The sequence below is a fragment of the Barbus barbus genome, assembly GCF_936440315.1.
Source record: "Barbus barbus genome assembly, chromosome: 18".
Taxonomy (NCBI): Eukaryota; Metazoa; Chordata; class Actinopteri; order Cypriniformes; family Cyprinidae; genus Barbus; species Barbus barbus.
The window spans coordinates 3601216-3615361 of NC_136746.1; the positions used below are offsets into that span (position 1 = coordinate 3601216).

The window sequence follows — 14146 nt, forward strand, 5'->3', positions numbered from 1 at the left end:
TCACCGCCTCCACACGGTCACGTGCTCCCAGTTCACGTAAAGTGTCTGTGCGCGAGCGCGAGGAAGGGATTGACACAGCTCGCGCGCTGCGATCAAATATCAGCTGCTCGTAATTCGACACGGTTTTACTCTGTTACAGTCGAGGAGGTGAGCGACCGCAGCCCGTGCTCGACTCGGAACCGCTAGGAAGCGAAAAGCGACTGCATCCGCGTTTAAAAACGAATCATATAAGGCCTAGCGCGCGCGCGAGCGTTCAATTGTCGTTTAGTGTTGCGAGTGAAGCGAGGTCGCGGTGGAGAAGTCCGAGTCCGTAACAATAAGCGAGGGATCGTAGGTTTGTGCTATGGGCTTACTGTCACAAGGATCACCGCTCAACTGGGAAGAGACCAAGAAACATGCTGACCACGTTAGAAAGCACGGCATCCTGCAGTTCCTCAACATCTACAACAAGGTCAAAGATCGACAGAAGGATGTGCTGAAATGGGGAGACGAGGTGAGGCTCTTTCATCTTCATAAATGCACGGTATAACGGCACGCGATGGAGAAACACGTGCTTGCGTGTTTAGAGGCAGCGTGCAATGATGTTAAGGACCACATGTGATGCTGCTTGTGAGCAGGTGCGCGCGCGGTTCAGCTCGCTTTGTGTTATGCATGCTTTTATTGACCCAGCTAAAACTTCACCTCGTTTCGATCTGGCTGTTAACTTTCGATAAGCAGTCTGCATTTGACCTCCTTCAGTGATGTTTAAAACTGACCCCAGGATGTTGTCGTCTGAGACACTGCACAGCTGAAGCTCAAATTATTTAACTTGGATATTGATTTGATTTCACTCCATATTATACCATTTAAAAAAATATAAATTGAGTTGATTTTTGTTAATTATTCTCAAATGTGGAAAATCACAGTAATAAGGTATGAGTGGGTGTGTCCAAACTTTCCACTGATTACAGTAACAGTATATATAATGCAGCCCAGGCATGCAAAGATCTGCCCACAGTGGGTTTTTTTTTTTTTTATCTTTAGTTCACAGATTTTATGACAATTGCAAAATCCCATTTCCATTGGATGGGTGGGCGGTTAATCATCTTTTAGTGAGCTCTTGCTCTTTTTTTGTTTTTTTAACTGGTCTTAACATGTGCTAAACTAAACATTTCAAACAAAGGCGCCTAAAAGTGTTTTCATGCACAAACTTGCAGTTCATGTAGGATCAACAGGCTTGTCCGTTTCTAAACCTCCTTTTGAAATGGCTTTTCATTTCATTACCTTTGTTCATACAGAAGACGTCAATGGGTTTATGATAAAAGCTGCTGGAATGCTGTTGCTTTAGGTGACTCTTTTGTTCTGCATTGGTGGATATAAAAGGCCAAGAGAATGGAATGGCATCTGTCTAGAAATGTCTCGCTGCAGTTTTCCTTTCATAACGAGTACGTATGAATGTTTGGAGAAAAATAATGTTGTGCTTTGTCATCGTTGCGTTTGCAATTCAAATCCACTCACACATAATATGCATAATACCTCAGTGAAAGAAACAGTGCTTACTTTCACATGTGGCCTTGTTAGTAACGTGACCAACTGTTGTAAAACGTGTCTGAAACATCTTGCAGGTGGAGTACATGTTGGTGGAAATGGATGACAAAAATGAAAAAGTCCGCCTAGTTCTGAACGGGAAGGATGTTTTGGAGACCCTTCAGGAAAAGGGTGAAAAGATCAACCGCAAGTGAGTAACCATTCTAGTGGGATTTATTGCATGTCACAAACAAATTGGTTGAAATGTTTAAAACCAGGTCAGATCTATCCATAAGAATATGCATGTTTTGGCAGCATATTCAGAGTTTTGCTACAGGGTCAAATAGCAGGTTTAGCTGTAAAGGTGTTAAAATAAGAATAATTAAAAAAACTTCTGGCCTTTTATTGCACCCATTGTTGATTCATTTGAAAACTGGGTGACCTTAACATAGCTGGTTTGTCCTTTTGTACACTTTAACTTCAGCCAATCCCTCTTTTATGCATATCTAATCAGTCAACTATCTCGATTGTATCTTTTGCACCTGTACTTGTATTTTTAAATGACGGTCTCGTATAGGGCTGGGCGATATGGCTGAAAACTGTATCACGATATCAGTGTTTCATATCGGTCGATATCGATAATTATTGATATTTTTTTTAAGGTGGTACATCAAGTTCGTGGTATTACCAGTCTTGGCGGGGACGACGGTCTTGCATAATTTGCAGACGACATTTGGTCTGACTACGGTCAGACTTATAATATCCAAAAAACTGCCATACTGGGAGCTGACTTTCTCTTTTATTTACAATTTCCTCGCTCGCTGCGGCACTCATTTTCTGCTTATGAAGAGGAATCCAGCAGACCAGCCAGGTCTGGCTGCAGACGTGCACTCTCAGCTGCGCGTGCGCACTTAGACACGAGACAACGATATGGCGCAACCAAACATGATACTGCTACATGATTGGCTGTTAGCGTGTCACTCCCTACGTTGCTAGGTTACCAGAGAGCGAGTGCCTTTGTTAATGCAACCAAACTTGCTTCGCAGCCTTTGTTTTCTTCCGACGAAGAATAAAAAATATCGAACGTTTTATCAAACACTTTTATTGATATCGTTCACGTGTCTATCGCGATACATATCGTTCACGTGTCTATCGCGATACATATCGTTATCGTTTTATCGCCCAGCCCTAGTCTCATAAGAGTCTATTGAAGCAGTTGGTTTGAACAGCATAAGCTTGATTTCAAGTTTTATATATATATATATATATATATATATATATATATATATATATATATATATATATATATATATATATATATATATATATATATATATATTAATTAGGAGGAAGGAATGGCCTTTTTATTTTTCTGAACCTGTTTGCACAAGCTCATCTGAGGCCAAGTGCTACTGTATAGCTGCTGTAGCTCAGGGGGTATGGCATCATGTGATGGGAAATGAGAGCGCCGTGGCATTCCTGCACGTACTGAAGAGCGAAGCGCCCCGTCCCAACAAAGCACTTTCAACCCCACATGGACAATCTGAGATCATGCCACCTATTAAAACTATTGCATCAGCAGTAGACTGATACATTGGCTGGACTTGATATTTTTTCATTTTAAGGTGCCTTTTTGATTTCAGAATCTATATCCCTTGTGGCATTTCCAAATTTGTTACCCTGGACCACGAAACCAGTCATACGGGTCATTTTTTTTAAATTGAGGTTTGATACATTTGAAATCTAAATAAATCAGCTTTCCATTGATGTATGGTTTGTTAGGATAGAACAATATTTGACTGAGATATTATTTGGAAAAAAAATAAAATCTAAATATTGAGAAAATTGCCTTTTAAATTTGTCCAAATTAAGTTCTTTTCAATGCGTATTACTAAACAAAAATTCAGTTTTTATATATTTACGGTAGGAAATGTACAAAATATCTTCATGGAACATGATCTTTACTTAATATCCTAATTATTTTTGGCATAAAAGATAAATTTTATAATTTTGACCCATACATATATATACATATTTTTAAAACAAGGTTTCTCTTTGTTTTAATTTTATTCACCTAAGTGGTCATTGACTACACTGTTCACGATTTATTATCGGTTATTAAAAAACAAAAAAAACCTCATGTCCCTTGACCATTAGTTTCAAAAAAGTTGACAGTGTCCAAGATACGAGTGCCTTTTGGATGAAGAGACAAAATATTGATCTCTTGCTTTGTAGTGCCTTTTTGTTTGAGTTTTCTTACTAGTTGATTGTCAACCTTGCTCATTTGCAGCCACCCAACTCTGTGGAGGCCGGAGTACGGCAGCTACATGATCGAAGGGACCCCCGGGCAGCCGTATGGAGGGACCATGTCCGAGTTTAACACGGTGGAAGACAACATGGGAAAGCGGAGGAGAGAAGCGGCATCTGTGCTTAATAAGAACGAGACTCTCCTCACGGTTACATCATTCCCCAGGTAGTTTTATATCATCCATCCTTGGCTGTAATCCAATAGTAATATCCATATCCACCTGAAGTTGCGCAAGCATTGCCAAATGTCTTGTGCACATTGCATTGGACACAGACCATATTGTAACAATTTTCTTGACGTGAAGTTTTTCCTGATGATATTTTCTTAGTGGGTGACGTTTTTTCACTTTAATAAAGTGTTTAATTTTCCAAAAACATCCACTAGTCACTTTGCAGTAGGGAATGATGCGTTTCTGTGGGCAAAACACATCAGAAAGATAGTGGAGGACACAGAGTGAGCTGCTGCGGGAAAAGTGCATGACCCAAGTTACCAAAAACATGAATACTTTATATGTGCTTCAAACAAACTCCTATGCATATAGTTCAATGTGGTTTGCCCTTTCAGGCGCCGTGTGCTGTTTGTCAGTCAGTGCATAACTTGCATTAAATCTTTATGAGAAAGTTAGAAAATACTGCAGATATTTCCGTTTTTGCACAGTTCATCCTGGCAGAAAGCAAGTCTCTTATTGTTTTAAATCTAGTTTTTTTAACCTTTTAAACAAGCTGAAATGAGCTCCTCCAAATGAAGTTTGTTTTGGCCAGATTCGGTTGGTCAAGTGACACTGTGCCATTAGAGTTAATTTAACTCAACATGCCAAAGATTTTAAACTAGGAGTCTTATGCACACTATTTTTAGTCCTAGACTGATTTGGCTTTTGTTTCAATTATAAGAACCATTACAGCTTTAGCAGTCTTTGTATTGCATACATATTGTTACAAAAAAAAAAGTTGAAACGTTTGCTTCTAAGCACAAGACTCCTGGCTGTTTGAGTGATTTAGGTGTGTCATGTGTGTAGATAACATTCACCCTTTACCCCAAACACTTTATTGACCCTGATAAAAGATGCAGCCTTATATTTGTCTTTCCATGCTATTAAATCATTTGTAGAGTTGCAGTGTAATATGCAAATGTGTGCATTTCTGAATTGTGGTGTGTGGTTATATTTTTCTGTTTGTGCTTTGTGTGTTTTAGGTTAGGCTGCCCGGGCTTCACTCAGCCAGAATACAAACCCACACCTGTTGAAAAAGGGGTGTCCAAATCGCTCTTCTTCCCTGACGAGGCCATCAACGGACACCCTAGATTCAGGTGAGAGATCATGTGTCCCATGCCTCTGATTTCATGTCAGGATGACACGTTGCAGCTGAAAGTGTTTGAAGTGACGTGCAACGCAGAACAGTGTGAAGTTGTTTGCGTAAGCTAGAGCTCCGAGGCATTACAAGGGGATTACGGGGAGGCCAGTTCAACAGACAATGATTGTTCACATACCAGTAGCCAAGAGCGTTTTCCAAAGTGCTGCTCATCTGAAGAGTTGTTGCTGGGTCTGTTACGGTCACTCAGTAAGTGAAGGATATCTGCAAACCTGCACTGTTTGTGCTGCAGACATGAATTGTACAAAAATTTGACAAATGTTTAACCGTTGTGCAAACTTGTGGACATTTTTGTCCTTTTTTAGTTCTGTTTTTTGGTTTTATAATTGTGCCTGTGTTTATGCTAACTGCATCAATTTTGACTCAGGTGTGTATTTTTATTGCAATTTTAATATTCCACCCTCATTTCCTTTTAATAAATTTATTTTGCACTAGGTACAAAAAAATAGTTCCCCTCAGCGCCTTTTGGACAAAAATTTCCCAATTGAAACTGCTGTTTTTAAACGCAGGGCTGTTTAACTGATGATGTAGTTTTTGTTAATAGGCTTTCATTCCAAGGCTTCAAAATGTAATTTTGTAATTTTTTATTTTTTTTTTTTTTTACTGGATGTGCCCTTTTTTCATGTTTGGTCTATAAAGCAAATACTCTTTTATTTCTGTTTTCTGCTTCTGCATATTATAGAGCCAATTGGATTAATAATGCAGTTATAATTGTGTGAGTGTGTTGGTGTAGAGGTCAGAGTGTGGTTTGTATGTGTGTCATAAAAAAATAGCGTGTGTGCTTGTAATATTTCAGAGCGAAAAACTCACCTGTGGGGAAAATTTGGTGCTGCGCCCAAACAAAATCTTACTGAAAACTAATTTTTTGAGATATCAACCTCAAATTTATGGCTTTGATTTTCTTGCAGGTTTAGAGTTCAACGTGTTTCATTAAATATTTTATATAAAATATTGTTCATAAATAATTTTCTTAAACTTAAACCAGTATAACACACTTTTTTTGGTTTCACTTTTTAAACTTAAACTCCCTTTAAACTTAATAATCTGCCATGGGACTTCTTTTAAATGAGACCAAACTTAAGTCTGTGCTCCGAAGCTTCAAATTTTTATGACCATTTTTTGACATGGACATTTTTGTCCTCTATGGACCTGTGTAACTTTTTTTTTTTTATTGATGCACAAGGGTTAATGCATGGTTATTGCAACTGAATAAGGTATGGATCCTTTAGGTAATGCATCACTAACAGATCTTGTTTGTTGATGTATTACAGCACTCTGACCAGAAACATACGCCACCGGAGGGGCGAGAAGGTGGTGATAAATGTACCAAGTAAGTGTTGTTGTTATAAATGATTGACTTCTGTTTCTGTTGTTGAAAGTCAGTCTTTCTCTGGAAATAAAGTTAACTGAGTGTATGTGGTTTCATTTGATCTACGCCTAATGCGAGTGAATGAGATTATATTATGAAGACCCAGAAACTTGAGCACTACCCAGTGGATACACTGGAGATTTTCCTCCGCATACAGTCCAGTAACTCTACATGTGCAACACGACGAGATTCTAAATATAAACCTTTTGTGTAATGTGATGAAAGTTAAATTAGTATGTGATGTTTAATGTGCAAGTTACACTAGCGGTCAAAAATTGGAATCATTAAGATGTCTTTTATGCTCACCGTAGCTGCTCTTATTTGCACTAAATGCACTAAAACACTGATATTGTGAAATATATTTTTAAAATGCATTTCTTTTAATGACAAAGCAGAAGTTTCGGCAGCCATTACTCTAGCCAGGTCTTTTTTTTCTTTCTTTTTTTTTGCACATGGTTGCCAGGTTGGGAAGATTAAGTAAACCACTGGACAGAAAATATATTGGTTAATGTGGGAAAAAAACCTCTTCTTGGGGAAAATCTGGCAACCACAGCCATTAAAGCTTGTGGAGACTTATCAATGCAAGATAATACCAAAGTAAAATGAGACTGCTTCAGGATAATTAACTAGAAGGGACCTTACTAGATCAATGAGATCATGTTCACAATTTAATACCAAAGTAAAATGAGACTGCTTCAGGATAATTAACTAGAAGGGACCTTACTAGATCAATGAGATCATGTTCACAATTAAAATATGATTCATTGTGGAGCCCTCTCTGAATGGATTCAACACTGAACTGACTTGAGCCAAATAATGACATTTGTTGTTTTTTAGAGCTGCTTTACAGCAGAATCTGAACTGTCTTCATAGTGGAGTTTCCATATTGATTGTTATTTTCTTGTTAGAGTGAAGCAGCTTTGACACAATCTGTATTGTATACTACATTACACTACATTAATAAAGGTGACTTGCCTCAACTTGCTTGTTGCTGTTGTTATCAATGTTTTCAGTTCCTGAAGAACAGGTTTTTGGACAAATGAGATTTCACAGTGAGTGATGCTGCCCGGTGATATGCCGTAAATGCAAAATCAAATGACATGGAGAACGCCGCTGTTCATATTGCAGTGAGTTAGGAGAAAGTTTTATGTGGAAGAAAGTGCTTTTATTGCTCGGTAGCACGCGTCAAATTTGTGGTGGATGTGATTTATTAAACACAAAATCAAGGTGGTTATTATATTTCTGCATGTTTTCAATTGCTTCTCTTTTGGCTTGCATGTCCTTAACAGTTTTTAAAGATAAAAGCACCCCGTCTCCTTTCGTGGAGGCGTTCCTGGAGGATGATGGAGAAGCTGCCCGGGCAGCCCTGCCTGATCACATCTACATGGACGCCATGGGCTTTGGCATGGGAAACTGTTGCCTGCAGGTAAAACCATTGTTCAAAGGCATTTCAAAGCATTGTTGCCTCTCACTGATTTGCATTGAGGATATTTAAGTCCAGTGACGCTGGTTGACATTAGATCGATGTTGTCCACCGCTGCCATTGCAGGTGACCTTCCAGGCCTGCAGCATCAATGAGGCGCGCTACCTTTACGACCAGCTGGCCACTTTCTGTCCCATCGTGGTAAGAAAACACGGCTGACCATGTGAAAAGGGTCCAAAAACAAAGTAAAATTTGCTTCACAGAACAAATGACATTTAAGCACTGTATATTTATTCTGTTAAATAAATTGTATATAAATGTGGGGAAAAGGTCGCTGCAGGTGCTTTTATGCATGATGTGATTGCTTGTAAGAGGGAGATGTGTGGTACACTACCGCATTCAAGAAAATGAAGAGTCAAATTTAAGATCCCAAACTTCTAGCTTTTAAAGGGTGTCTTCTTTGACCTTTAGTTGAACATTGACCGTCTTTACCACACATGAAGTAATATGTAACCCAGCCTCATCTATTTCACAGTCCTGTGTGGTTAGCGGTTGTACAGCCTTTTAAGATGCTTGTAGATGTTTCCAGAAATGCACTCAGAAGTTGTCTTTACTGCTGTTTCTGTTTGTGCAGATGGCTCTCAGCGCTGCCTCTCCGTTCTATCGGGGCTACGTGTCAGACATTGACTGCCGCTGGGGTGTGATCTCTGCGTCTGTGGACGACAGAACCCGAGAGGAGCGGGGCCTGGAGGTGAGAACGGGATCCCGTCTTCCCATTTTTCTACTAAAATGGTGCTTTGGCTGGTGCTGGAGCCGTTGCTCAGATCTGGCCTGTTTCCACTGGCTGAAGAGCCAAATGTTACGACATAACCTGCACACAAACCAACAAAAAAAGTCATAGACCCCATTCATAAGTTAATAGGAGTCAAGACCTAAAGAAATTGACCTAGGCTGGGTTCCTTGTGCAATGTAAGGAGCAAATTATGGAAAACATGATGCAGTCTTTTATCCCAATTCCTTCTAATAATTATATAAATGATTTTATAATTATAGGCTGCATGATGTTCTGTAACGCCCACATCCAAATAATAGACCCTCCCAATTCGGTAATGATTACAGACGTCAGACTTGTGTGAATCATACATGGAGTAACAAACAGCCTCTGTTAATCATTTTAAAAAGAAAACTAATCCCATCTAATTGATGCTTTTGAGAAATGTCTTTTCTTTTATACCACCACACTTCATGTGTGACCTGTGCTGGCGAAATGAGTCAGATTGTGCACGGGGCAAATTGAGCTACACGTTTCAAAAATGTGAAAAAATGAGGTTTTCACAAAAAGGAGTCCATTAAACCCTTGTCTCGTGATCCCAGTGCTCCAAATAATAATTAAACATCTAGAAGTATATTTGTACATTTTCTGAGAGGAGTATGTTTTCTCCGCTTGCTGCTTGCACTGACTCTCATCCGAAGCGCCCGCATAAAGCACGTGATCCCAAAATATATACACAGAATTACAGTATTTAAGTATTCATGCAAACATAATCTGGTATGTCTTAAGTGAACGTTTGAGAAACTTTTGGGAAAAACATCTGATGTGTATTAGATTAGATCCGTGCCGTACAGGTCTTCATATATAGGCTGTCTGTCTCATTGGCGTTAATCTAACAAGAAAAGAAAAGATCGCTGCTCTTGATTGAACTGCTCTTGCATTTTTAATAATCTATTTATTTATAACGAACACACTTAAGTGATTTTTACATTTGGTTATGTTTTTCTTAATGCATTTGTTTAGATGTAAAATAAAAAAAATATACAGTATACACTTGTTTCTTTGCATCTGTTCTTATTTATAGCAATAATGATAAAAAAAGCTATATTGTGATTTTATTAATATGTAGTATCATTAAGAAAAGAATTGGAGGAAAAGATGCCATGTTGCTAGGTGATTTTTTTTTATTTTATTTTTTATTCTTTATGTAGCTCAGTAATTTTTTGTCCGATTCCAACAACTCGTATATCAATTTTCTATTTAATTGAGAATAAAAATAAAAAAAACTAATTTTTTAAAATTTGCTCATTGTGACTCATTTTGCCAGCACAGGTCTCACATAAAGTATGTTATTTAAATGTGTAAAAGGAAGAAAAAAAACCTCATCACAAACAATTACATTATAAATATTGTGCACAAATTGAGTAAGTACAAAGTTTTACTGTCAAATGACAAAATCTGTCGGCCAAGCTGATGAATCAGCGGATGTTTGGATATCACTAGTTTTAGACCCATGTCCTTGTGTGCTTCTGATTGCTCTTTCATAGACATGGTTAAAAATGAAGGATTTTGTGTTGTTTCTGTCTGCAGCCACTGAAAAACAACAAATTCCAGATCCATAAATCACGGTATGATTCGATTGACAGCTACCTCTCCTGCTGTGGTGAGAAATTCAATGACATTGAGCTGACCATAGATGAAGATATCAACAAACAGCTCCTAGATGCAGGTAAAGAAACACGCACTGACAGCGGCTTGAGGCTGTGTGCACTGGACACGTCAAAACTGTCTGTAGACTGTCATACATCGTTGCTTCTAATGGGTTCTGTTTGCTTTTGATGCGACACGGCGCGCTCATCCGGTTTAGACAGGGTGTGAGAATCATTGAAGCTCCGTGTGCAGTATATTCAAGCGCGCTGTACTGCTCTGTTGCAGGCATTGATAAACTGCTGGCGCAGCACATTGCGCATCTCTTCATCCGTGACCCGCTGTCGCTCTTCCAGGAGAAGATTCATTTGGATGATGAGAACGAATCGGACCACTTTGAGGTAAAGTTAACATCTGATTTTTATTGCTCTAGTAAATTGATCAGCTGCAAAAAAAAAAAAAAAAAGTCAATATTAGACCAGTTTTCACTCACTTTGGTTTAAATTGCATGCGTGTTGCAGAATATTCAGTCAACCAACTGGCAGACAATGAGGTTCAAGCCCCCCCCTCCAAACTCTGACATCGGATGGAGAGTCGAGTTCCGTCCAATGGAGGTATTAAACAAACAGCCATCTGCCCGCTGTCTGTGTGCCAAATGATGCAAGCAGACACGGCTTGACTGGCTGTGTGCTTAGCAAAGCAAATGTCAGTACTCGCCACCTACAGTTTATTCAAACACAACACGCCAAACTTACAGAATACACACACACCCCCGTATAATATCAGTTTGATCTAGTATAATGTAACTCGCGTAATTATAAAATACAACGTGGACTAAATGTGGACATCTGGACAGGTTTAATATGATTTTCATATGTGACCCTGGAGTACAAAAGCAGCCATCAGTAGCACAGGTATATTTGTATCAATAGCCAAAAATACATTGTATGGGTCAAAATTATCAATTTTTCTTTTATGCTAAAAATCATTAGGATATTAAGTAAAGATCATGTTCCATGAAGAGATTTTGTAAATTTCCTACTGTAAATATATCAAAACTTAATTTTTGATTAATAATATGCATTGCTAAGAACTTCATTTGAACAACTTTAAAGGAGATTTTCTCAATATTTAGATTTTTATTTTTTTTTTGCACCCTCAGATTCCAGATTTTCAAATAATTGTGTATCTGCCAAATATTGTCCACAAAATTGCCCCTTTTGACTGGTTTGTGGTCCAGAGTCCCATATATGCATCCTTTGACTTGTGCTTCATGTTTCTCATGTCTTTTGTGTGTGTTTTTGTTTTTTCTTTACAGGTTCAACTGACCGATTTTGAAAATTCAGCTTATGTCGTGTTTATCGTACTCCTCACCCGTGTGATCTTATCGTATAAATTGGATTTCCTCATTCCATTGTCAAAGGTTGGTTACTCTGTGTGTGTTTTGAAGTATTTTAACTCTTGGTTACACGGCTAAAAAAAACCAACATTGATATTAAATGGCAAAAAACTGGACATTCTTAAAACGAAGGCAACCACCAATAATTGATACATGTGTGCAAGACATTTGTGTTTCTGTTCATTAAAGCACTGCATGCAACTGTGTTGTTTTAGGTTGATGAAAATATGAAAGTAGCCCAGAAGCGAAATGCGGTGCAGGAAGGCATGTTTTATTTCCGGAAGGACGTCTTTAAAGGTTTGTTAAATAGGTCATTATCATTGATCTCAACAATGAGCTGTGACACATTTGTATAAAGGCACAACTAAAATGTTGTGGCCATCTTTAACACTGCATGCTGGTTTCAAATGTATTTATTTTTTTATGGTTTTAAGGCTGCAATCCAGTGTTAGATCCGCCCTCCACCGCTCAGAATGGAGTGGAGAGTGAAGCTAGTGACGGTGAAGAGTTCACACTGATGAGTATTGACACCATCATCAATGGGAAGGTGTGTGCTTCTCTGCTCTTTAGCTGCACGTTCTGTATAGCTTCAACAATAAGCTCATGCGAGTTGAACGATATACTTGGTGTGTTTTATTTTTTTTATATATATATATATTTATTTTAAGGAAGGGGTATTTCACGGCTTGATACCGATGTTGAACAGCTACCTTGAGAACATGGAGGTGGATGTGGACACGCGCTGCACTATTCTCAACTACCTTAAACTCATTAAGAAGCGTGCTTCTGGTACGTAACAGGTTTAGGTTATTTACAGTGGCAGTGCTGCGTTTGTTCTTTAAGCATTCTGCAATCAATACAATTTATTACCTTCTTACAATTTTGTGGTTTATTTTTTGCTGATAATATCAGTTTTCATTTCATTTAAATGTACACATGCAAATCTATTTTATGAAATGCGGTTCTTCAAATGTGTTTTTGACATACTGCAGGCAAACTAGTTCACTCATTTTGGATTGTGTTATTGATATTTCTTGTCATGTTTGTTTTCACTACCGTGGTGTTCTCAGGTGAGCTGATGACGATGGCTAAGTGGATGAGGGAGTTTGTCGCTAAACATCCTCAGTACAAGCAGGACAGCGTCATTACAGACAAAATAAACTACGACCTGCTGCACAAGTGTGACAGAATCGCACGGGGGGAAGAGAAGTGTCCAGAACTTATCGGAGACCCCGTTAGCAGAGGAAAATAAAGCCCGCTCCACACAAAAGCCAAGCACTCCTTTGCATGAGAACGAAAGATGACAGCAGTTCAGAAATTAAACGCTTTAAGAAAATATTTAAAATGGCATGTGTTGATTGCTGAGGTCAGCCAAAGGTTTGTTGAATTTGTAAATAGCAGATTTTTATTATTCGCACATTATTTTAATAGCTTAAACAGATCCATGATGTAATTGTACTCTGTGTACATATTTCACGTCGGCTTGAGTTTGCGAGAGATCATGTAAATGTAACAAACACTAAATTGTAATTTTCATTGTTGAACTGTAAATACTGTACTTCATCAGGCATTAACAAGTGTACTTTTTTTTTTATGATGGATGAAACTGTTGACTTGCTTTGCAGATTCTTATTCCTTTGGCATTTCAAGCCTGTATGCAGCACTGACTGAACTGATGTAGGAATTGAAATGGGAGGGGGGGGGCAAAAGTTGAAGACGTAGTGGTGTGCAGTGTGTTGTTTCATTATTTTAGTGTTTGAAGGACAGCTGAATTTATACCATCTGAAGTTTCTTAGTTTTGTTAAGCTTTGCTTAGCTGCTCCACCACTAGAGGGTGCTGAATATCTTTTTTAATTAAAATATTGGAAAGATAAATTGGACTAAGCTATAGTTTGTTAGCTTTAACATGTATATGGCTTCAAATAAAGTGACTTCTGTACATATTCAGATTGAGTGAAACAGACTGCTGTAATTTCTTTAGGGTTCATTGCAGTCTTGTGGAAACAATCCTTTATATGCTGTTTGTGTGAAATGTTTGTACTTTAAAATTCAATTCAATAAATCATTTAATCAGCATCAGGCAATGAAAGCTGTTACACAAGCACATGCCCCTGGCATGTCTGACAGAATGCTTTTGTTTGCTTTATTTTATTGGTCAGAGGACTGAATGTGCTTGGTGAAAATAGTTTTCCGATCTATTATTACACTTATTAATTTGACCTCATTTTCATTAAGCAGATAACACTTGTATTGTTTATAATGGCTTGAAATGCAATTTTAACATGCTTAGGCCATGAATAATAAAAGATTTTAGATGATTTTTTTTAAGATTAAATAAGGTTTTTAGATCATATG

At 38.1% G+C, this 14146-nt stretch overlaps 1 protein-coding gene across 2 annotated transcripts; it reads left to right on the forward strand.

The window, feature by feature from the left end:
- Positions 1 to 29: 29 nt before the first annotated feature.
- On the forward strand, positions 30 to 14105 carry gclc (glutamate-cysteine ligase, catalytic subunit). 2 transcript variants are annotated; one of them, XR_013785402.1, is made up of 17 exons: positions 30 to 493; positions 1605 to 1717; positions 3797 to 3979; positions 5006 to 5119; positions 6453 to 6511; positions 7840 to 7976; positions 8100 to 8174; positions 8608 to 8724; positions 10336 to 10474; positions 10681 to 10793; positions 10914 to 11006; positions 11711 to 11815; positions 12007 to 12088; positions 12226 to 12338; positions 12460 to 12580; positions 12862 to 13168; positions 13417 to 13866. XR_013785402.1 is itself a non-coding variant. In XM_079439565.1 (16 exons), the coding sequence occupies exons 1-16, from the start codon at positions 344 to 346 to the stop codon at positions 13041 to 13043; spliced, it is 1896 nt and encodes a 631-aa protein (XP_079295691.1). In that variant the 5' UTR covers positions 30 to 343; the 3' UTR covers positions 13044 to 14105. The 2 variants fall into 2 exon arrangements, 1 of the variants encoding a protein (XP_079295691.1); XM_079439565.1 differs by having other exon boundaries at positions 12862 to 14105.
- Positions 14106 to 14146: the final 41 nt, after the last annotated feature.

Coding starts and splice junctions, on each gene's coding strand:
- gclc (XM_079439565.1), top strand. CDS start 344: ATGGGCTTACTGTCACAAGGATCACCGCTCAACTGGGAAGAGACCAAG. Junction 494..1,604: donor TGCTGAAATGGGGAGACGAG/GTGAGGCTCTTT, acceptor AACATCTTGCAG/GTGGAGTACATGTTGGTGGA. Junction 12,089..12,225: donor CCGGAAGGACGTCTTTAAAG/GTTTGTTAAATA, acceptor TATGGTTTTAAG/GCTGCAATCCAGTGTTAGAT.